At 36.4% G+C, this 26090-nt stretch overlaps 1 protein-coding gene across 1 annotated transcript in view; it reads left to right on the top strand.

The window, feature by feature from the left end:
* LOC122125126 (rho GTPase-activating protein 7-like) overlaps window positions 1–26090 on the top strand; it is a 179943-nt gene that overhangs the window by 93416 nt on the left and 60437 nt on the right. Inside the window, exon 4 of the mRNA XM_042699687.1 lies at window positions 3540–3680. Within this exon, the coding sequence (XP_042555621.1) occupies window positions 3540–3680 (141 nt within the window). The remainder of the gene's footprint in view (window positions 1–3539; window positions 3681–26090) is intronic.

The following is a 26090-nucleotide window of genomic DNA, read 5'->3' as shown; positions in this document are numbered from 1 at the left end:
AAAACTGCCAGGGCTGGCTTTAAGCTGTGATCCTCACATCTGGGCCACCCAAGTAACTAGGATTATAGGTGTAAGCCACTGGGAGCCAGCAGAGATGGATTCTTAAACTAGAATTATTCCAGTTTCTGTGTTTATTTGTGATAACATCCACTTATCTTTTCAATTTAAAACTATGTACTGTATTCCATGAAATACTTCAGTTAAGGATTAGTGTTACAAAATGAACTTGAAAACTATAAATTTGAAGTCACTTTGTCTCTACACATCCAACAAGACCTGTGTGTTAATATCAGTTCTGTCGGATAAAGATTTTAGAGTGTGATTTGGAAATGTCACTTGCCTTAAGTCTGGGATTTGTCACTTGGCAAGTGATGATAGCATTATTTTTCACACAGAGTTGGTGAACATTGAGGAAAATAATGCTGCCAAGTGAAAAGTAAAATTAAGAAATTGGGCCTGGCTTGCTTCACTTAATATAATTTTCCCTAGACTTTCAATTTCCTAACAAATGGGGCGGTGTCATTCTTTCTGATGGAGGCATAGAATTCCATTGTGTATATATACCATATTTTCTTGATCCATTCATCCAGTGAGGGGCATCTGGGTTCGTTCCATATCTTAGCTATGGTAAATAATGCTGTAATAAACACAGTTGTGCTGGTAGCTTTAGTATGGTCTTGTTTGTAATCATTTGGGTAAATGTCCAAAAGCGGGATTGCTGGGTCATAGGGGAGCTCTATGTGGAATGTGGAGTCTTTTGAAGAACCTCCATACTTCTTTCCAAAGTGGTTGAACAAGTTTACACTCCCACCAAAAATGAAGTAAGGTTCCCTTCTGACCACATCCCCTCCAGCCTCTGTTGTTAGAGTTCTTGATTATAGCCATTCTAACTACGATGAGGTGGAATCTCGAGGTTGTTTTGATTTGCATTTCTTTTTTGGCTAGAGAGGTTGAGCATTTCTTCATGTGTCTACTGGCCATCCTTCTTTCTTCTTCAGAGAAGTTTCTCTTTAAGTCTTTAGCCCACTTATTTATCGAGCAGTTGTTTCTTTGAGGATTTGTAGTTGGGGTATTTAATTTTTTGAGTTCCAAGTATGTTTTAGGTATGAGACCCTTGTCAGTTGTATGGCTAGTGAAGAACTTCTCCCAATCCGTGGGATTTCTATTAATCTTGCTACCTATGTCCTTTGCCATGCAGAAGCTCTGCAGCTTCATGCAATCCCATTTGTCCAACCTTTCTTTGATTTGTTGTGTTTCTGGGTCTCCATTAAGAAATTTTCAGCCTGTGCCAAGGAGACCTAGGGTTTCTCCTATTCAATCCTGTAATATTTTCAGGGTATCTGCTTTGATTCCAAGGACTTTGATCCATTTGGAGTTGATTCTGGTGCAGGGTGATAGATAAGGATCTAGCTTTAGTTTTCTACAAGTAGTTAACCTATTTTTCCAGCATCATTTACTGAAGAGGCTGTCTTTCTTTCATCCTAGTTTTTTAGCTCCCTTATCAAAGATTAGGTGGCTATAGGTCTGTGGGTTCATTTCTGGGTTTTCAATTCTATTCTATTGGTCCTGAGGTCTCTTCTTGTGCCAGTACCAAGCTGTTTTGATTACTGTGGCTTTGAGTGGAGTTTGAAATTTGGTATTGATAGTCCTCCAGCAGTGTTCTTTCTGTTAAGGATTGTGTTTGCTATTCGGAGTCTTTTATTGTTCCATATGAATTTTCGGATTGCTTCTTCTATTTGATTGAAGAATGAGGTTGGAATATTGATACATATCACATTGAATTTGTAGATAGCATTGGAAAGTATTGCCATTTTCACAATGTTAATCCTCCCCATCCAGGAGCATGGGATGTTTTTTCCACTTCTTAAGTTCTGCTTTGACTTCCTTTTTCAGGTTTTCAAAGTTTTCATCATAGAGGTCCTTCATTTCATTAGTTAAGTTAACTCCTAGGTATTTTTTGTGGGGCTATTAGAAAAGGAGTTGCTTTCCTGATTTCAGCCATGCTCTTCTCATTGTTGAAATATAAAAAATCCATTGATTTTTGAGGGTTAACTTTGTACCCTGTTACTTTGACAAAGTTTCAAATTAGTTCAAGTAATTTAGGAGTGGAGTCATGGGATTCTTTAAATACAAGATCATGTCATCTGCAAAGAGGGAGAGTTTTACTTCATCTTTCCCTATTTGGATCCCCTTCATGTTTGCATCTTGTCTTATTTATGTAGGTAGGCATTCTAATACTAAATTAAAAAGAAGTTGAGAGAGTGGACATCCTTGTCTCAATCCTGAGTTTAGAGGAAATGGCTTTAGTTTTTTCCATTAAGTATAATGCTGGCTGTAGGTTTGTCATAGTATCCTTTACTCTTGACTTCTACTCTTTTATCCTTCTATTCTTGCCTTTCTCCTTCTCCCATCTCTCCTTGATATAGCTAGGTCTCCTGTAATTCAAAGAGAGCATTTGTTAAATCCAATGCACAATCTGCAGAGATTAGAATAATTGCACACACTCAACAGATACCTTGTTACTTAGGAGTAACTAAAACAATGTGGTATTTAAAACAATCAGCTGGGCACAAGTAGCTCACATCTGTAATCCTAGCTATGCAGGAAGTTGAGAGGAAGATCACAGTTCAAAGCCAGCCCAGTCTTATGGACTTCAAGGAAAGTCCATAAGAACTCAGAAATGGAGCTGTAGCTCAAGTGGTAGAGCTCTAGCCTTGAATGAAAAAAAAAAAAACTACAGCATCCAGACCCTGAATACAAGCCCCAGGATATACTATGAAGGCATACACACATGCGCGCGCGCGTGCGCACACACACACACACACACACACACACACACACACACATCATCTTTATAATGACTAATATTCAATTGAAATTATTGTATGCCAACCACATGTACTTTGAGTTCCATTTGTTTAATATTCATAAAATTCCATTAATGCGTAATGTCATTATCCCCACTTTCAAATAAGGGAATTGAGTTGCATATGATCCAACACGATTCTTGTCTCATAGTTGTAAAGACATAGATAGAAACTTGAGCTGAATGATTCAAGGCCACTGTGGTAGGTGTGACCATGGAAGTCTAGTGTAATGAGAGAAGAGCAGGGTGAGGAAAAATAAAGACTTCCTCATTATTTGATGTGTGCAATGACCCAGTGAGAAAAATCTGAGAGGTACTTAGTTGCATGTGGGATGTTAAGCTAATTGCTTAGGGTTATCTATAGGCTTCTACTTCCCAACACTTAGTGTAGTGCCCTAGCTAGCTCCCATTATTGACCTTTATTATTCACATTAAGATGTTATTTTTTTTTAAAAGTAATATATTACCTCTGACTTGCATATCTAAAGATCCTTAGCAGAGTGTAACTGTTACTATAAAATAGGAAGGACTATGAGCATCATGTTGAGTGAACAACTCTTTATTGTGTCTGTGTGTGTTGACAGAGGAAGAGATGGAAAGGAGAGCAGGAAAGTGGGCATGCAGGAGGTGATCGCAGCTCCTTCCTTCATACCAATACATTTATTTTTAACAGGATCTGGAATCAGGATCTGAAAGTGGTGCAGATACCATTTCAGTACACCAGACCCAAGTAAACTTGCCTCCTAACACTGAGTTGATGGATACAACATCTTCTACTCCAGTGTCCAGTTCTGGAACCAAACCCAAGGCAATGGTAAGTTGCAAACGATAATGGTCAGTTTCAAAATGCATGTGCTGGTGAAGATCAGGTAAGAGTTGATTTTCCATGCATACAACGTGGAAGAGGTACTCTTGGAATCTTGGCTATTGGCTTGATGACTTTGATTTACATACCACCTTTCAAAACACATATTGTTTGATGTTTTATAATATACTTTGCAAAGCCAGGCCATGAATCTTAATGGATGCAAAATATGGCCATTAAATTTTGTTACTGAATACTTGCAGCTTCAAAAAATATGATTCGAAGAATACAGATCTGCAGATGCCTTTTCTATTATGAACTTGATCATATTGTTTACCAGTTGGAAAAAGTCTCCAAACCTCAGTGATACATAGATGATAGTATGTAAATAGACATAAATTTAATCCCCTCTTATTTATATCTAGAATATTTTTATGATAAACATCCTTTGAGAGTTTGTTACATGCCATGACTTATGCTAGACAAAAAGATTTGGAGATTGCAACAACGATATGTACAAGACCTATGCTGAAAAACGAATTTTAAAATTTAAGCAGGGGAGGGTTGAGGGGTGGGGGGAATGCACGGGAAGGGAGGGTGGGGGGCCTTGGCCGGGGGCTAGTTAAGGAGGTGGGAGGGACAGGATGGTAGGGGAAAAACAAAGAGTAGGCAACAATGCTGGATAAGAAACGTACTCATTACCTTGCTGATGTAACTGTAACCATCTCTGTACAGTGTTTTCTTTTTTTTTTCTTTTTTTTGAGGGGGAAGGGGAAATCCAGTCGTGGGGCCTGAACTCTGGGCCTGGGCACTATCCCTCAGCTCTTCAGCTCAAGGCTAGCAGTCTACCAGTTGAGCCACAGCGCCACTTCCAGCTTTTTTCTTTTTGCTTATGTGGTGTTGAGGAATCGAACCCAGGGCCTCATGTATGCAAGGCAAGTGCTCTACCACTGAGCCACCTTCCCAGCCCCTGTACAGTATTTTCACAATAAAAACCTATTTTTAAAAAGATTTGGGGAGAAAAAAAATCTAGTCTCTGTCTTTTACTAGCTTGAACTCTAGTCAGGGGAAGGTCTACATGTAAACAAGGGAGATAGATAGATAGATAGATAGATAGATAGATAGATAGATAGATAGATAGATAGATAGATAGATAGATAGATAGATAGATAGATAGATAACCTAAATTTTTGTGGTATTAAATGGCATAGCAATATACAATGCTTACTGAAATGAGTAAGTACTAAGGAAGAGGCACTGTGGCTCAAAGTGATAGATTTCTAGGCTTGAGCAAAAGAGAGTAAGAACTGAATAAGTGTAAGCTATTGTCACTATCATGATGACCTCTCATAGATATTACAATGCTACTAAAACAAATAAAAAGGATAGTTATCATGTGGAATAATTTAACAGGGTGAATTTTGGATAAAAGACGTTTTCTTTTAACTTAAAAGTGAACTGCAACAGGAAAGTAGTATTTGACTTTAAAAGGTAGTATTTATGGAGGAAGTAATTACTACTTCAAATATCTAAAGTCCAAGCAGTTCCAAAATAACCTTTCCTAGTTTAGTGCAAATCACAGTGTCGTATTATTTTTTTAAGGCCCCTGTTAGTTTAACACAGAGAAACAGGTTTGGATTGCTGGTTTGCCTGCTTTTAAAATAAAAGATAGTTCTAAAATAGGATTCAAAAGAGAATACTCTCAATTTAAAACACAGTAAATCACTGTGACCAAAGGGTAAATGAAAATGCATCATTGAAATAACAAGTATGACAGATTTTAATATTTACATAAGATTTATTATTTATATTATCTGTATTTGATTATTTATATCTAGAGCATTTTGATGATAACATCTATTGAACAAAAAAGTGGACAAAAAAGACTTGGAGTGGAATAATTCTAGACTCTATTTTTAACCAGTTTATACTGTAGCAGAGAGAGGTCCACATTTAGACAATGGACTGAGATGCTGCCTTACTCTAGTACCAACACCTTCTTTTACTGTACTAGGTATTGAACTCAAGGTCTTACTATGCTTTTTTCAGATAGGGGCTCATACTTCTTGAGGTCATCCTTGAACCATAATCCTTCTCCATCTACTTTTCATGCAGCTGGGATTACAGGCATGCACTATTATGCACAGTCCTTCTCTCACAAGTTTTATCTTAAGTATTTCAAGAATCACTGGACTATTGGATTTTTTTAAATACTAAGGACAAATGAGATAGTTTCTTTTTTAGGAATTTTTGCTTTAGTTCACTTTTGAAAGCACCTGCTAGTTTACTACAGAGTTATTTTTAACCTTGATATTAACTTTATGTTCAACTTTTCTTTAGAATAATTACCAATACATTCAGTTGGAATATGCAGTATGTGAGCAATTCATAATTCATTATGATGTATGCAGCTTTGTCTGTGAAGCTCCCAGAGTCTTTCAGTTCTCTCATGTTTATAAGCCCGACCCACTTAGTTATGCACCTATTTGTGTGTGTGTTTAACTACTTTTAATAAAGTTTGTGATAAGAACAGTCATTTTTATGTCAAGTATGAAAGTTTATGGTTTTATATTTTAATACGTTTTTATTGTAAAAATACTGGATGTACAGAGGGGTTACAGTTACATGAGCAAGGTAATGAGTACATTTCTTATGAAGCATTGTTGTCTTTTTTGTTTTTTTCCCCTACCATCCCTTCCCACCTCCACAACTACACTCTCCCCTTACCCCCCACCCCTTCACCTAAATTGTAAAGTTTGTTTTCAACATACTGTCTTGTACATCTCATTGTTACAATGGTCAATCTGTATCCCTATTTAAGCATTTTGAAGATTTTTTTCCCAGAACTTTAACCCATTGGAGTAATCCAAGATTTCCTTGCTCAAATATATCTTTTTTGTCACATCAATTGATCAAATTATTCATGCATAAGTCATAATTAAGATATATTTTAATTATTGAAGAGAAGAATTACTTGTTATGGAATCCTTATTTCTGGAAAGGGATGTGAAGCTGTGTGGGTATATCTAACTTATCTGTTAGCAGAGTCTAGCTTCACGGTCATGCTACTGCTCATTAGTAAGCAAGTAAGAAAAATATAAATGAACTCCACAGGGACTAGTCCACTTAATACAACCAAGAATAGCCTATCAATCTTGACTAATGCCAAAGTTAGAGTTAAATATCATGGCATATAACTCTATCCAGTGACTAAGCTATAACTTAAAATTCTCAGCTAGCTATGGAAAGTACCCAAAATGGACACTCCATTGGCAAAGACAGATTTTTTGAGAAAAATTCTTAAAGAAAAATGTGCAATGAATAATAGACGTTTGAAAAATAGAAAACTAGTAACCTACAGGGCTCTATTGTTTTATAGTGAATCTAATTTTCAATTTTAATATTAAGTAGAAAACATGACATTGTAAGATGATTCATTTGACACTTGTTTCTCTGTTGAGCTAACAGAGGCATTTAAACAAGAAACATGACACAATGATTTTCAGGAAACCTTTGATAATATTGACTAGCTGCCACAAAATGTTTGTGCAAGGTTTGTAGATTTCTGTCTATTTGCCACTAGAACTTCTTTTACATTTACTACTAGAAAGAGATCAATGAATAATCTCTGGTTTTTTCACTGTGGGCATCATGTATGAGATGCCTCCAGCTTTGTTCTTTTTGCTCAGAGTTGTTTTGACTACTGGGTCTTTTTGAAATTCCATATGAGATTTTATTATTTTTTCTATTTCCATGAAGAATGTCACTGTTCATTTGATGAGTATTACATTGAATCTATAGGTCACTTTAGATATGACTACCATTTTAACAATACAGTCTTCCAGCCCATGAGCATGTTGTCTTTCTGTTTTTCTGCGTTTGACCTCTATAATTCTTCAATTGTTTCATAACTTTCACTTCTTCAATTAAATTTATTCCTTAATACTTTGCTTCTATGTATGTCTATAACTGTATTGGATGGGATTGCTTTTTCCGGCCATTTATTGTTACTGGCACATAAAAAAATTGCTACTGAGTATATGTTGATGCATTCAGCAACTTTACTAAATGCATATACCATTTTTTTTAGTTGAAACTCTAGTGTTTTCTACACAGAGGATCATGTTGTTTGAGAAAAGAGATGGTTTGACTTTGCCTATTTTGAACTGGGTGTCCTTTATTTCTTTCTCTTGACTCGTTGCTCCAGTTAAGATCTCTAATGAGTTGAATAAGAGTTGTAGATGTGAATATTCTTTTCCAGTTCCAGATCTTAGAGGGAATGCCCTCAGCTCTTTCAGTTGAGCCAGAAGAGTTTTTGTTGTTGTTGTTTTTCTTAAGGATAGTTGTAAGAGCAGTCACTTAGTCACTTTAATTGTACATTTATGAAGAAAGAGACTGAGCCTCGGATAACGAGGACAAGGACATCTTTTATTTGTAAAATAGGTAACGAGAGGAACAAAGCCATCTACTATTCTACTGTACAGAAGACCTAAAGATATCATCATAAAAGGATGCAATTTTAATTTAGTGGAATCTCTAGCTCTGTTCCACGCCCAGAAACTCCTGTATTTAATTGGTGATACAGAGAATTTTAATCACAGTAATAGAAACTGTAATAACTTGAGCAATTTGGGACAGAGCAGCTTCAAGTATGTGCTCAACAACCTAAAGGGACCTTGAAATATATTGGCATGCGTATTGGGAGACATTACCTACTACAATTCAAAAAATTATCTTTTAATCAAGGACATCAATAATTGGCCTTCAATATTTGTAATTGCTATAGGGTAAAAGGCTAGATTTGGCATATACCAGCTCAAGATAACACAGTAGGTTTCACAGTTTCACAGATTGAATACACTGCCAGGTCTTTGATTATTATTACAGAAAGAGACAACATGAATAGAAGAGATGACCATCAGCTCAAGAAGTGGCAGGAACCAAGGGCAAACAGATGACCCCAAGCAGTATAGTTAATTCATTTCACCAGTAGCTCAAAACAAATGCCAAGATTCCAAAATGATCCCTCAAGGAATGTATCCACTCCTGTGATTCTAAGATCATTTCTAGGTGATTTGAAAAAAAAGTCATATTCCAATGCCATCAACAATCTAATATTTTAGTTGCTTTTACTGACAATTTCAAAAATCCTCTAATCCTTCTAAGCTATTGTTGAAGGGGGGAAAAATTCTCTCATTATGATCCAGAGCTTCCTGTTAACATTGAGGTCAAGTGGATGAAGCCCCTACATACAATCTATTCATTTCCCTTTCCAGGCTTGACAGAAAATGAAGCAATTTTTCTGCTTTGGAAGGCTTCTTCAGTAATATTCACCCTGAAAGTTCTAAATGCTTCAAGGTGCAGAAAATTAGAGACTGATTGCACAGTAATTTTGACAAATTTTAATGAATTTTATTAAAGTTTAGGTCATTTTAGAAAATAGTGTCTTAACCCCAACACTTGGGAGACTGAGAGAGGAAGCCAGTGAGTTTGAGACCAGCCTAGGATGTTTAATTACCCCTTGTTTCAAAAACAAACTAGGTAAATAAATAAAAACAATGCCATATTTCCTCTTTGTTGTTTGTTGTTGTTGTTGTTTGCTTTTGCTTTCTTTTTTGCTGGTTGTGGGTCTGAACACAGGGCCTGGCACTGTCCCTGAGCCTCTTCATGCTCAAGGCTAACACTCTACTACTTTGAGCCACAGCACCACTTCCAGTTTTCCGGCAGTTAATTGAAGAGGCTGCAATGCTTGGTAAGAAATGTATGCATTTTCCTGCCCATGTAATTGTAACCCCTCTGTACAGTATGTTCTCAATTAAAATAAAATAAAATTAAAAAAAAAAAAAAGATAAGAGTCTCACAGAATTTCCTGCCTGAGCTGGCTTCAACCACAATCCTCAGATCTCAGACTCCTGAATAGCTAGGAGTACAGGTGTGAGCTACCAGCACCCAGCCTTATTTCCTTTTTTAATTAAAAAATATCTTACCTAATATGCATGTTCTTTAAATAACAGATTCATATTTGGGGTATTTTGCTCAGAAAAATCATGAGTTGCATGAGATGCATTTCAATGCATCTGTGTATGCACATTCCATTTTTGTGTATATACATATACATTCCTTGAGATTATTAAGGGATTATAAAACAGTTTCTAGGAGGTGAAGGGTAAACAAAGGAGGAGGCTGCAATGCTTGGTAAGAAATGTATGCATTATCCTGACCATGTAATTGTAACCCCTCTGTACAGTATGTTCTCAAATAAAATAAAATAAAATTAAAAAAAAAAAAAACAGTTTCTAATCTAAAATTCATGATTGGATGTAGAAGAATCCTTGAACCTTTGCCTTTACACATTTGCAATTACACATTTCTAGGTAAACTGTCCATAGCTTTGTGGGATTCTACCAACAATCCTAAAGTAGCCTATGTTTGAGTTCTTCTGAGTCAGTCTCTTACCCAGGGAATAGATCAGTTTTGCACATCCTAACATCTTTGCTACAAATAACAAATGCATTGAGACACATTGACAGAGATGACATCCCTTGGGCTTTTTGTGAATGAAGCATCTCACTGTCATCAATCAGGCTGTACTTCATGCAGATGTGGAAACCATTTGCATGCCATTCACTTCAATTGTCTTTTACCAACATACAGATAAACATTACAGTGACCCAAACCAGAAAAGAATAGCAGCCAGGGATTCCTAATAATACTTTCAATGGAAACCAAGTTTTATTTGGAAATGCAATCACCTCTCTTCTATGGATGATCATACTTCTATACAATGAATGACTGCATTGATGGTAGGTGCTGGAATCCAAATAAGATCATTTTAATGTATCATTTAAAACACAATTTATTTTAATAATAACTGTAACTTTTTGATCAGGTAATTACAAAATACATTTTGTATTTTGTATTTATGATTATCAGATGCATTATTGTCAAAGTGATGTACAGAGGGGTTACAGTTACATAAGTAAGGTAATAAGTACATTTCTTGCTGAACTTGTTACCCCCTTCCTTATTTTTCCCCACTTTCTCTCCCTCCCAATCCTCCCGAGTTGTACAGATCATTTGCAACGTATTGTCTCGTGAGTATTGCTGTTGCATGGGTTCTCCCCTTGTATTTTGTCTCACCATTCTGTTGTACCCTTTCCTTCCTTAATTCAGATAAATGTATATACAATACCCAGGGTACCAAAATCAAATACAGTGACAACAGTAGGAGGAAGAACACACAAAAGAAACAAGAAATCATATAGTACGTTAAAAACAACAACAAAGAAAAACCTCTTGTGTCCATGTCTTGGAGTTCATTTCACTTAGCATCATCTTATATGGTCATAGGTCCCATGATTTCCCTTATTTGCAATAATTAGTATACATTTAGGATCATCTTAGCAGATGAACAGATACATTTTTAAGGCAGGTCATTTTCTCTTATGGTGTCCACTATTTAAATCAAATAGAGACTGTGCCAAACCCTAGTATAATCAAACTGTGGATATCTGCTCACCTGCCAGTACCTTTCAAAATTAGAGAAGATAGAGAAACTGTTCCAAGCCAGAGGAACACAAGCTTAACAGGAAAGCTATATGCCATGTGGAAGCCTGTGGGACAGGGGATGTTGAGGCAGAGTTACAGAGCCCAAAGCTGTGCTAACAGTGCAGCACAGTGATCATTCTAGTTTTATAGGGAACCATGAGTTTCCTAATACCATGGAAACACTTGGAACTATCCTTGCCACCTTTGAGTGAATCTGAAATCATTCTAAATTTTTATTTTATTTTGTAACATAGTTATTCTAAAATTTAAAAAACACAATAAAACCAAATAGAGGTTTTATTTTTCAAATATCCAATGTAAATACCTCTTTTATTGAAGGCTAGAGGGGAAAAAACAATAGCAAAAACTCACTAGAAACAGAAATGTCATCATGTCACATATTATATCATTAGAAAAGAACACAGGCAGTATAGATAAGGAGAAAATGACACAGATTTTAAAAAAACAGCTTAGTTCATGTCGTGAAACATAAAAAAGTTGAGTTAGTACAGTTGATAATTAATAAATTTAAAAAGAGAACTCGTGGTCTTAGAAAAATGCTTTTCAGTCAAATACCAGGGGGCCACACCTGTAATCCGAGCTACTCAGGAGGCTGAGATCTGAGGATCACAGTTCAAACCCAGCCCTGGAAGGAAAGTCCCCATGAGAGTGAGACTCTTATCTCCAATTAACCACTCAAAAACTGGAAATAGAGCTGTGGCTCAATATGGTAAAGCTCTAGCCTTGAGCCAAAGAACTCAAGGATAGCACCCAGGCCCTGAGTTCAAGCCCCATGACAAACTACAGCAACAAAAACATGCCTTTCATTGTAATGCTTTTCAATGTAGCAATTTTGGATTAATATAGCTGCATAGTAACACTAAGGTAGGTGTAGGTAATATTTGAAGAACTATTTGCCTTTGTGTTCAGTAAGATCTTCATAGTTCATGAGGAAGAAAAATAAGGCACGTTTTAAAGCTTAATTTTAAAAGGAAAACAGAGCAACCAGAAAACTGGAAAAATGTTTTGAAAAATAAAATTCACTCAGTGATGATTATAATAAGGTTTTTTCTTTAGAATTCCTTTATAAAAGCATAAAAGGTTCCATTCATAGATTTTAGATTTTGAAATAATAAATATGTAATTTATTGATTTTGACTTTGAAAAATAGAAACATTTTCCACTGGTACTCACTTTGATATTGAAAAAAAATAAAAATTCTTTCATGGTTTTGTGGGGTTTTAGATATTAACATCTGGTTGTAATTCACATACACGTTAGCTTGTGACAGTCTGGTTTGGGATGCCTATTTGATCTCCATAGGACATCCTCAAGTGTACCTGGGGGCATTAAATTCAGGAGATTCATTTTGTTAAAATATAACTCTAACTTGTACCCACATACACTCATTCCTGGTATTATACTGATGTACATTCGAGAGTGGCAAATGTGTCTTGCCTCCTTTTTGTGCTTATAATACACCTGGTTAACTAGGTGTCTGGAGCAGAAACCATAAAATGACAAGATTGAAACTCATACAATGATGGACTGCCTTGAATAGATTCCATTAAGACAAGAAACAATATTCAAAAAGTGTGTCTACCACCTAAGATTTGGTTGTATGAATCGTTCTTTGTATGTTATCATTATAATGAGAAAAAAGTTAACTTTTTCCATGTGCCAATATGACTCCTCAAGTCCAGTTCACAGCTTCATCCAAAAGAAATAACAACTTCCAGTTATTTTTGTGCAGTATAAAATGGCAAGCCAATAACATGCCACATTACAGCAACCAAGAATAAAATTCATAACGCTTTGCTATAATAATAACCAGGAGAAGCCATTTTTACAGTCATCTCTTTCTTCATTGCAAACTTAGCTGTTCCAAAGCCCTAATTATATTTGCAATAGGTTTCCTTATTTTTCTCTACTTTCGTGATTAATAACAGATTGGTAATTAATTCTACCCTTGGTTTTTGAGGGCCTTTGGACTCACTCCTTGAAGACAGTGAAAGCCAGTTGAAACGTTCAACCAAGAATTCTGGTGTTCTAATATTCATTAGCTGTTTACACAGAAGCCCTTCTTCACTACAGCTTGGAGCTGGGTCTATCACATACTGTATTTTTAAGTGGAAAAGCACTAATCTCAAACAATCATTTGGGGATTCTGAAAATCACACGTTTTTGTATTTGGAGCTATCATCTCCAAAAAAAAAAAGTTACGATTCTTAGTACGTAGTGAGTACTTTCTGTGAAAATTTCTTCTAAATCAGTAATTCATCCACCACTACTTCTAAATGCCTCTCTCCTCTGCTGACTGAGACAAAGTGGTATGAACCAGATGGATCTCTGGGTTAGTAGTTCTTTCAAAAAATTCTGTTGATGTTCATGAAGTCAACTCTTAATTATTTCTCCTGTTTTGTGTAGTTTTTGCCGTTGTTATGGTGTCTCAATAGGAAGAACCATTTCTTCATATAAATATAGTAATTTACAGAATAGGCATTTACCAAGGGAGTCATAATGTGAATACAACAAATAAGCAATAATAACCAAATCAGTTGGTGCTATTCACTCTATATACCCAGAAGCACCTTCTTTTACCTGCCTTAGCCAGATTTATTTTTATCCCGTGTATCTATGGTACAACATAGAGCACAAATTTTATTTAAGCCCACATGAAAGCAATTGTAAGAGAGAGAAAAATGTTGAGGAATTGTGTGAGTTCAGGCAGCCTCTTTATTTCCAAGGTTACCCACTTATAGCGCATTCCTTTACAGCTGGGCCACTGCATTCATGCCCAAGGCTTCCTCATCACTGAATCTTGAGTCCTGGGGGATAGTAACACACAGTAGAGTGAGGGAAAAAGAAACAGCAGACAAGATGAAAGGGATTGGACTCAACCTTGGTCTATGGTGCTGCTAGCAGGGATGGCAAGGTTTTGAGGAGAGGCCAATCCAGTAATTCAAAACATTGGATTGTAGATCATGTGACACATCTTCATGCTTTGTCTCTTTGGTAGAATAAAGTTGGAGATTTAAAGAACTTTAATTATGACTATTTAGACCTTACAATCAGCAAAAATATGCTTTTTTGATAAATTCTTTATTGTGAAAATGCTGTACATAAGGGTTACAGTTACATGGGCAAGGTAATGAGTACATTTCTTATCAAGCATTGTTGACTCCTCCTTTGTTTTTCCCCTACCATCCCTTCCCTCCCATCTCCACAACTACACTCCCCCCCATCCCTCATCCCCACTCCCCACCCCCGCCTAAATTGTAAAGTTCATTTTTCAACATAGTGTCTCGTACATCTCATTGCTTCAATGGGGCAACCTGTATCCCTATTTAAACATTTTGTTTAAAAGTTTGCTTTTAAAATACCTCCCAAGCCAATGTCAGTTGTTCTTGCCTGTAATCCTAACCACTCAGGAGGCTGTGATCTAAGGATCTTGGTTCAAAGCCAGCTGAGTTAGATAAATCCAGAAGACTCTTACCTCTAATTAACCAGCTAAAGTCTGGAAGTAGAGATGTAGTTCAAGTGTTAGAACACTACCTTTGAGCACGAAAGCCAAACAAGGGCATGAGCCCCTGAGTTAAAGACCCAGTACAGTACACACACACACACACACACACACACACACACACACACACACACAAGTATTTAATTTGACATGTTGGGGATACATCAAAAAGATGTGAGCAGTCTTCCACTTATAATGCATCTGTAGCTTTCCTTTCTACATTACACCCAAATGATTTGCATAGGTAGATAGATAGATACATAGATAGATACATAGATACATAGATAGATAAATAGCTATGTAAAGTAGGTAGTATGAAGGAAAGTCAGCATAGATTTTTGTCTGGAGTTCTAATATTTCTCACATAGTTCTACAGAATAAAATTGCATATTTATCTAAAGGTCATTAATAATGTTATCAGCCATCTATAAGTCTACTTCATTGCTCTATTGTGTCTTTATTGAATCTAGAATCAGACTCCAGGATTAAGAATTGCCCCAGATGGTAAAGATGGTGAGAGTGGATGGTAATAGAGAGTCCTGAGAGGAGCATGAATGGATGCAAGAAAGGCAGAACTGAGAACCAGTTAGAGTGACGTTGAGCTGTAAGGCAGTGGCAACTGCAGCCTCCACTGATTCTGTGTGGAGCTAGCTTGTGTGGCTCCTTATGGTTGTTCCAAATTGAGACAATGGGCAAGTTTCTTCCCCAAACTTACCAGTCATTGACCTTTGCCTGTCCATAGAAAGTTGTGTAACCTTGATGAGGTAGTTTCTTGTTGTCAAGGACATTTCCCAACAAGACAAGTAGCTGCGATAATTGGCAGCAGCAGGGAAGACAGCTCATTGGCCCTGAGGATGGAATTGGGGGTAGCTCAGCAATCTCTGTGGCCTTCACTCTCATTGGCTAGCTAGCTGTATACACTGACACAAGTAGCAGGTAGCCAAATGTGTGGTTGTGAATTTGATATTCAATGAATACCAAAATAGGATTCTTAGCTACTAGGAAAAATGAAATATAATCTTAAATGATGACAAAGAATTTCCCAGGTAGGGGCTGGGAAGATGGCTCTGTAGTAGAGTGCTTGTCTTGCATGCATAAGGCCCTGGGTTCGATTCCTCAGCACCACATAAGCAGAAAAAGAAATGGCACTGTGGTAGAGCGCTAGCCTTGAGATGAAGAGCTGAGGGACAGCACCTGTGCCCAGAGTTCAGGCCCCATGACCCTCAGGAAAAAAAAAGTATTTCTCAGGTAAAGAAAAGGAGAGATGAATAGCAGGCAAAAATATGTAAGAACACAAAAGTCTTTACAAGGAATTCTGGGTAATTTGAGTAAAATAAAGCACACATAACTCCAACTGGCAAAATATATGGCTACAATCACCTAAAGGTCAAGTTTGTGGAGAACTTTCAATGTTCAGACAACAAAAATTTGCTTTCTGAGTAAGGTGAGGTTGCCTTTTAAGTAAGAAAATAAAATGATCTGTTTTTAAAAAACTAAAATTTTAAAGGTAATGCAGAAATGAGTTCCCAGTGGAAGGGACATAAGAAACACCAAAGGAAGATAGAAAGAAGGGGTACACTTTTTTGTAAGAACTCAGTTCAGAGACATGACAGCCATAAAGAGGGCACTGACAGGGGACAGGGAAAATACAGAGTTAGATGCCCTGTGAGAGGTCAGCCTGATAAGGGTTGAAAATTGACCTTTTGCAAAGGATGAAAGGGAAGAATTAAAGGTAGATGCAAGATTTAGAGCTTGAAAAATGAAGAGAGAAATAGGGTGAGTCATTGACAAAAACAGTGAATAAAAGTACAGAAACAAACGGGATGCCAGTGGCTCACACCTGTAATTTTAGGTACTGAGAGACTGAGATCCAAGGATCACAATTCAAAGCCAGCCCAGGAAGAAAAGTTCTCATGAGACTCTTATCTCCAATTAACCACTCAAAAAACAGGAAGTGGAGCTATGGCTCAATTCTTTTATGTTGCTCTAATTTTTGCCTCAACATGTGTGTGTGCTATCAATGAAATGCAATCACAAAGAAAACTTACTATTTTTTTATATATTTATCACTGTGAGCAGCCTACATCATGTGTTTAGACCCTTCCTGCATAGACAAACCTCAGGACTCTGACAGAAACTAAAATATGTCCATTCAGTCCAAAGTTGCATAACCACCTTTCAGTTCTTTCAATGAACCCACTGACAGCTAAATTTATAGTTGCAAAATGTGAAGGAAGAACAGAGTTTCTTTCAAAGCATGAATTCAGGTGACTTGTGACATTATTCAATGGCTCGTATGTTGGCTTACAATTGTGCCTATTCGCCTATTGCAAATAATTTGAATACAAAAAAAAAAAAACTGATGATGAGAGTTTTAAAACATCATGGTATTTTTTGCAAGAGTAATAAATCCAACTGTTTATCGATTTCTCCAGGCTGGAATCTGTTTGTAGTAATAGGAATCGGATAAAAGGCCCTGAACATGCCAATCATTAAGCTGTATCCAGAGCCCCTGTTTTGTTAAGATAGAACTTGAATATGTATTCCAGGTTGGCCTTGAACCATCATCTTCCTACTAGCCTTCCAAGTACTGGGATTACAAGTGTTTGCTGCTTTGCCTCACTTGACTTGGTTTTTATTTATGTTCTATCTGACATCCTTTTTGGTCAGTTATGGAACCTGATTTCTTTTTTAGCTCTAAAAAGTGTTAGTGAAACTTCCTGGCATGCTTGGTCACTTTCTTCAACACTCAGATGAGGAAGAGGTTGATTGGCAAGAGAGGGGCCTGAGATCTAGGAGCTTTTCAACACTTTCTGGGCTGTATTTCAGGAATAAGCATACTTAATTAGTCTTAAATGTTCAGCTCAGATAACAGAGAAGGAAATCAGGTCAGACTGACTCCAGGAGGTAGAGAAGCCATGTGCTTAGAGGAGTTATATACATAGTAAGAATAGAGTCCAAGGATAGTTATCTACTTATATTCACATAGAGGTGAAAGTCATTTTTTCTTAAATTTTTTGAAACAGTGGAGTACAGAATGTAATTTTTTCTTACAAAGTACCTGTAAAGACTTTAATTTAAATGTCTTCAAACCAGAAAACAATGACTAAATAGTTGATGGCATTTTAAATTTCAAATTGGTCCAGTATTTTTCATTACCATTAACACCAAGTATATATTGTTTATTTTAGTTATTCCTAGCATATTTCTAAGTTAAGAAGAGTAACATCATTGCTTTTTTAATTGGCATAAGAATATTGTTAGAATAGATTGTCTGTTATTCTATTTTTATATAAATTATGAGACATTTTAAGTAATGGACTATAAGCTCCTCAGTGAATATTTTCAATTATATTAAAGTTTTTTAAATTAGGGACATAAGATATTCTATTCATCTTTCAGTCTCATAGGAGACCTTAAAAATTGTTCAAAGTAAAAGAAATTTATACTTTCCTTGGTTTGACTTAAAATAGGTTTAGGGTAAGAACACATAAGTCCAAAAGATTAACAAATAAATTATTCATGTGTGTGTGTGTGTGTGTGTGAGAGAGAGATAGAGAGAGAGAGAGAGAGAGAGAGAGAGAGAGAGAGAGAGAGAGATCTCCACTGGAGAATCTGTTTTGATTTTTAAACTTTTTTTATATACAGAAGTATTTTACAGTGCACAAAAATTTCTTCCAACACTTATATGTTCTGGGTAAGAATTCTAATGCATTAATTTCTTTCCTAGATCTCCTAGATCTCAAGTTTGATGACTACATATATGTGTGTGTGTGTGTGTGTGTGTGTGTGTGTGTGTGTGTGTGTATGTATATATATAGATTCTTGATTTCCAAAGAGAATTAATACAGCACATGGTTAGAACTCTATATCTTTACTTAAGTGTTAGGGTTTTCAAAGGACCTTGTTCTCCCAAGAGAAAATAGTACAGGCATATTCTAACAATGACTAATTCATTTTCTGAATAAACACATCTAACACCTTGAAAATACAATCTCCAGGTTAATCAAGATTCATCAAAAATAATATCAGCATGCTAATTTGCAATAAAAAGCACATTAATTACTCTGTTTGGCTCTTTGCTTCTTGTTTTTCTTTCAGAATGCTGCCATCTTCTGGTCAAATATTATCCTTTCACACACAAGAAAGGAGTCACCAGTAGGAGGCAAATTAACTTTATATAAATTCACCTTTTCTCATTAATAATGGCCTATTTAAAATTTGTGTCGACAATACAACCTAGACAGTCTGAAATGTATCAGCTATAATCTTTTAATTTTCAATAATTGCTCTTCTTGAATGCTTTTTTTTGTTGGTGGTCATGGGGCTTGTATACAGATCCTGGGCATTCTCCCTGAGCTTTATTGCTCAAAACTATTGCTCTATCACCTTGAGCCACAGACCCATGGACCTTCTTGCCCTGGCTGGCTTCAAATGGCAATCCTCAGCTCTCAGTCTCTTGAGTCACTAGGATCATAGCATGAGCACCCAGCTTGAATGTTTATTTTTATAGTAATTACTAACAATCCTTATGCCATACTTGCAGACAAAATAGAGTTCTGTGACTAACTTCTCCTTTCCATCACAGAGTTTTTTGTTTTATAATTTCTTGCAGGATTATTTAGTAAAGGGGATAGCCTTTAAAGGGTTAGCTTTGCTCTCCCCAATATGTTTTCTTTCATTTAAATACTGAACAAAATGAAAATTCTTGTCCTGTGCCAGACTCTATGCCAAGCCAGGAAAATGCAAACATAAGCAAGATAATCTCTCCAGACTTGAAAACACACGTGTGACTTACTGGATTCTTTAGCCTAGTGCTAGAATCCTCCATTATGCCATACTATCCCTAACTTACTCTATACAAAACATTTTTGGGGTGTTTTTGTTTGGTTGTTTAATATATTTTTATTGTAAAGATACTGTACAGAGGGGTGACAGTTACATGAGTAAGGTCATGAGTGCATTTCTTATTGAGCATTAGTACCCCCCCACCTTTGCTTTCCCCCTACCATCCCTTCCCTCTCCACTTCCTCCCTCCCCTCCCCAATTTATAAAGTTTGTTTTCATCCCTTCCCTCTCTACTTCCTCCCTCCCCTCCCCAATTTATAAAGTTTGTTTTCAACATATTGTCTTGTATGTTTCATTGCTACAATGGGTCAATCTTGTTTCAGCATTTTGTTATTTCCCTTCCCCTTCCCAAATTAAAAAATGTATATCCAAGCTGCATGGCACCAGAATCAAATACAATGAAAGCAGGGGTCATACCGTGGGGGAGAACATACAAAAGAAACAAAAAAATCACATAATACATTAAAAACAACAGCGACAAAGATAAAATCTCTGTGTCTCTACCTTAAGGTTCATTTCGCTTAGCATCATCTTATATGATCATATGTATACAGCTTTGGACCTTTTTTTATTTTAATTTTAATTTTTTGTGAACATACTGTACAGAGGGGTTACAATTACATGGGCAAGATAATGAGTACATTTCTTATCAAGCATTGCAGCCTCCTCCTTTTTTTCCCTTCACATCTCTTCCCAGCCTTCTCCCGCCCCCCCCCCAATCCCCCACCCACCCACCAAAGTTGTAAAGTTCGTTTTCGACATGACAACTTGTACTTCTCATAGTTGCAACGGGTCCACCTGTATCCTTAAACGACTTGTTTTCCCCATCTCCTCCACAAATTATACCGACATCAACTATAGTGAAAACAGGGGTTATACTGTGGGGGAGAGACATACAAAGCAACAAAAAATAATCTTATAAATGCATTAGAAACAAATGCATGAAAGAAAAAACATTTAAATACATATCTAAGGGTTCATTTTCCTAACATCACATTATCTGATCTTTTCTGCTTGACTCATACATATACTAGATATTGCAAATAAGGGAAACCATGGGACCTATGTTTCTTTGGGCTTGGCTTACTTCACTTAATATAATTTTTTCCAAGTCTTTCCATTTCCTAACAAATGGGGCAATGTCATTCTTTTTGATGGAGGCATAGAATTCCGTTGTGTATATATAACACATTTTCTTGATCCATTCATCTACTGAGGGGCATCTGGGTTGGTTCCATATCTTAGCTATGGTAAATAGTGCAGCAATAAACATAGTTGTGCTGGTAGCGTTAGTGTGGTCTTGTTTGTAAACGTAGCTTTGGACCTTTTCTGCTTGTCTGGTAAGATTATCCTAGAAGCAATCCAAAAATTCACATGGAACAATAAAAGACCCTGAATAGAAAAATGATCCTTAACAGAAAGAATAGTGCTGGAGGAATATCTATACCAAATTTCAAACTCTACTACGAAGCCATAGTAATCAAAACAGCTTGGTACTGGCACAAGAACAGACCTGAGGACCAATGGAATAGAACTGAAGATCCAGAAATGAACCCACAGACCTATAGCCATCTAATCTTTGATAAGGGAGCTTAGAGTGGAAGAAAGACAGCCTCTTCCATAAATGGTGCTGGCAAAACTGGTTAAACACTTGTAGAAAACTAAAGCTAGATCCGTATATCACCCTGCACCAGAATCAACTCCAAATGGATCAAAGACCTCAAAGTAAAAGCAGACACCCTGAAAACATTACAGGAAGGAATAGGAGAAACTCTAGGTCTCCTTGGCACAGGCCGAAATATTCTGAATAAAGACCCAGAAACACAACAAATCAAAGAAACATTGAACAAATGAGATTTCATGAAGCTGCAGCGCTTCTGCATGGCAATAGACATAGCTAACAACATCAATAGCAAGCCCATGGATTGGGAGAAGATCTTCACCCAAAACATTTTAATTTACCAAAACCAAATCCAAGTCACAATGCACGATTATGAGGTGAATCTTTTAAAACTCACTGCATTTGGTAAAGCAATGATTTCTATACAATTTTCCTTTTCCCTCTTTGTCATCATGTTTATAATCTTCCACAAGTATAATTCTCACCAAATAACCCTGATGTCAGACACAGTCATCAATATTTAACAGGTGAAGAATGTTGACACAGTGAGACCCACAGACATGACGCAAGGCCACTCAACAAGCTGATGGTTAAACATTGGCTAAGAGTTGGAACCAGAAAGAAAGAAAGAAAGAGAAAGAAAGACAGACAGAAAGCAAGAAAGACAGACAGACAGACAGAAAGAAAGAAAGAAAGAAAGAAAGAAAGAAAGAAAGAAAGAAAGAAAGAAAGAAAGAAAGAAAGAAAGAAAGAGAAAGAAAGAAAGACAGAAAGCAAGAAAGACAGACAGAAAGAAAAAAAGAGAAAGAAAGAAAGACAGAAAGAAAGAAAGACAGACAGAAAGAAAGAAAGAAAGAGAGAGAGAGAGAGAGAGAGAGAAAGAAAGAAAGAAAGAAAGACAGAAAGCAAGAAAGACAGACAGACAGAAAGAAAGAAAGAGAAAGAAAGAAAGACAGAAAGCAAGAAAGACAGACAGAAAGAAAGAAAGAAAGAGAGAGAGAGAGAGAGAGAGAAAGAAAGAAAGAAAGACAGAAAGCAAGAAAGACAGACAGACAGACAGACAGAAAGAAAGAAAGAAAGAAAGAAAGAGAAAGAAAGAAAGAAAGAAAGAAAGAGAAAGAAAGACAGACAGACAGAAAGCAAGAAAGACAGACAGACAGACAGAAAGAAGGAAAGAAAGACAGAAAGCAAGAAAGACAGACAGACAGACAGAAAGAAGGAAAGAAAGAAAGACAGAAAGAAAGAAAGAAAGAAAGAAAGAAAGAAAGAAAGAAAGAAAGAAAGAAAGAAAAGAAAGAAGGAAGGAAGGAAGGAAGGAAGGAAGGAAGGAAGGAAGGAAGGAAGGAAGGAAGGAAAGAAAGAAAGAAAGAGAAAGAAAGAAAGACAGACAGAAAGCAAGAAAGACAGACACAGACAGACAGAAAGAAAGAAAGAAAGAAAGAAAGAAAGAAAGAAAGAAAGAAAGAAAGAAAGAAAGAAAGAAGGAAGGAAGGAAGGAAGGAAGGAAGGAAGGAAGGAAGGAAGGAAGGAAGGAAAGAAAGAAAGAAAGAAAGAAAGAAAGAAAGAAAGAAAGAAAGAAAGAAAGAAAGAGAAAGAAAGAAAGAAGGAAAGAAAGAAAGAAGGAAAGAAAGAAAGAAAGACAGACAGAAAGCAAGAAAGACAGAAAGAAAGAAAGAAAGAAAGAAAGAAAGAAAGAAAGAAAGAAAGAAAGAAAGAAAGAAAAGAAAGAAAGAAAGAAAGAGAAAGAAAGAAAGACAGAAAGCAAGAAAGACAGACAGACAGACAGAAAAGAAAGAAAGAAAGAAAGAAAGAAAGAAAGAAAGAAAGAAAGAAAGAAAGAAAGAAAGAAAGAAAGGAAAGAAAGAAAGAAAGAAAGAGAAAGAAAGAAAGAGAAAGAAAGAAAGAAAGAGAAAAGAAGAGAGAAAGGAAAAGAAAAGAAGGGAGAGAAAGAGAGAAAAAGAATGAAAGAATAAGAGAGAAAGGGAGAGAGAAAAGAAAGAAAAAAGAGAGAAGAAAGGAAGGAAAGAAGGAAGGAAGGAAGGAAGAAAAAGAAAGAAAGAAAGAAAGAAAATGGAAGGGGAGGAAAGGAAAAAGAGGAAGACAATTGTCCTGATCTTTAAAGTTTTTACTCTCTTTTTATTAGCTATGAATCCATAAAACTAATCACTCCTCCCAAACACTTGCCTTACTTCTTACCTCATCTAACCCCCTGCTTATAACACTGTGCTGCAACTACATATACTTCACTTCCCATATTCAAACACTGCAAATAAAGAGTGGGTCGTGAGCCAGGAGAATATCCTAGATGTTCATGATGTCAGAAGCCAGCTAAGCTCTCAAGAAGAAAGCTTTTTTGTTGTTGTTGTATCTCTTGTATGTTCTTCCCCCACGGTATAACCCCTGTTTTCACTGTATTTGACTTCAGTGCCCTGCATCTTGAATATACATTTTTCTAATTTGGGGGAGAGGAAAGAAAATAACAAAATGCTGAAACAAGAACACAGGTTGACCCATTGTAACAATGAGATGTACAAGACACTATGTTGAAAAGGAATTTTACAACTTGGGGAGTTGGGGAGTTGGAGAGGGAAGGGATGTTAGGGGAAACAAAGGAGGAGGTAACAATGCTCAATAGGAAATGTACTCATTATCTTACTCATGAACTGTAACCCCTCTGTACACTATTTTTACAATAAAAAACATTAAAAAACTCAAAAATGAAGGAAGCTTAGCATTAGTGAATCTTGAAGTACCCCCTACTCTTTCTCCCATTATGAAAAGAAAACAAGTAAATGATTGTGTTTTTGTTTTCTCGTTTTTCAGTATTTTACTAAGCCATTTATTCAATGGTTAAAATTTTTAAAGGAACTCACAATGATTCGGTGAGTTTGTCGAGGTAAACAGGATGATCAATGCACAGTGAACACTCTACCTACAATGGCCACCTTATTAATGCAGTAGATATGCTCTTTGAACGCAACACATAAAATAATCTTGATCAATTGTAGTGTAAATAACATATTTGCATGTTGCTTCACTCCTGTGAAAAATTGTTCTTTAGGCTGAATCACATTCTGGAATTTTCTGAACTATGGCATAATAGGATGAGACAATATGTCATTGAAAAAGGGACCAGACCAAGACAATTGGGTTAACTGAGAGAATATCAACAAGTCAGAAAGAACATCTTGTCCTGCATGTCATAACCAAATAGAGAGTAATTTATAGAGTCAAATGCTCAGCAAGATGGAAATACTTCCACCTCAGGGGAAGCTGAAAAATGAAGGAGCCTTTTGATCATCAGGCAAACACCACAACATGTGATTATATTCAAAATGACACTAATGAATGTGGTCTTTATCTGGGAAGATGGGATTATGGAAAATGATTAATAATTCTGTCACCCCCTCTTTTCATCCATCCTAATAATTGTCATTAACTTTGGGCTACAGCTGTCTTTGAAACTCTCAGTAGCTTTGCCCTGAGCCCACCCATAGTGACAGCTTGAGTCATCTCAACTCATTAGAATCTTCCAAAGGATATAAATTACCATTTACAAATATAAATTCCTAGAAAGTTTTGTTTCTCTGACTCCGTGATAGCTTACCCTATAAGCCTCTTGCTATTTGAATAAAAGTTTTGAGCTAAACAGATTTCACAGGACTATTTCCTTTAAAACGGAATGTCTTGTGTACGTCTTTAGCTTTTCCTTCTATCAATGGGGCATTTCTTTCTATTCAAGAAGATGAAGAAATACTTCAGCACTTAGTCAACATATGACAGAAAGTTCATGAACTGTGCTTTAGAGTTTTAGCCACTGAGATGTCAGCAAGTAAGCCCTAGTATTTCACCAGTAATGAACACAAACACTTTATGGGGAGCGGTTTCTGCCTTGAACTGGCGTCCTGAAGAAATGATGTCCTTCCACGTCACCGAAGAGGAATGTGTTTGGACATTTTCCTGGTATGCTGATGAACTGACCACCAACCCTCAAACAATGCTGCTGCTTGTGTACAACATGGTTGTAAACAGGCTTCTCATGGAAACGATGATTTATATTGATTGCCGTTTTCTCTATAAATGTTTAATCTCTATTAACAATTATTAAGGGAAGCCTGACTTGAAGTATTTCTGAAACTGTAAATCTCCAACAAAGATCAATTCTCTTTATTTAGTCTAACTTTTCCCAGGCAGTTAAAGTCTTGTTTCTCATTAGCAAAGCCATTTACATACACACATTTTTAAAAAGAAATAGCAAATGATAACAGGGTGTGGTTCTTTCCTGGAAAGTAAAATATCAGATCAAAGGAATGCTCTCTTAAGCTATTTTAGTAAATTTGTGATCTACTTATATCAATGTCTGATCAAAGCATTTTCAAGAGACCTGGCTCTTAGAATGTACCATTATGATGCAGCAGCTTTGTTTGGTTCATTTATGCTGTACCTACTCAGTCATGATGCTGTTTCTAAGTATCAATATTGCCTTTTGGATTTTTGTTGCTTTAGTATGCTTTCATTCAAGGTTTTTCTGGTGGTATTAGAATTGGAACAAAAGGCTTCACACTTCCTTATCTAGCTTGCATAGCTGGCACTCTACCTCTTGAACCACACCTCCACCCATGATTTTATTTTGGTGGTTATTTGGAGATATTCTTACTGATCCTCCAGACTTCAGTTTCCTGAGTAGCTATACTTACAGGTGTGGCCACTAGCACCCTGGTTGCCTTCTGGTTATTTGCATTTTAGTTAATTGCATAATTACTAAGAAACCACTGTAAGCAAAATGCTGTACAAGATACCAGAAGTACAACAGCCTTCCTATATGGGACAGAGTGAAACAGAGACAGATGAATGAATAACCATTTTCAGAAAACTTTGG

This window comes from Dipodomys spectabilis, unplaced genomic scaffold (assembly GCF_019054845.1).
Source record: "Dipodomys spectabilis isolate Male_0828 unplaced genomic scaffold, ASM1905484v1 ptg000009l, whole genome shotgun sequence".
Classification (NCBI taxonomy): Eukaryota; Metazoa; Chordata; class Mammalia; order Rodentia; family Heteromyidae; genus Dipodomys; species Dipodomys spectabilis.
This window is presented reverse-complemented; position numbering and strand designations above follow the sequence as displayed.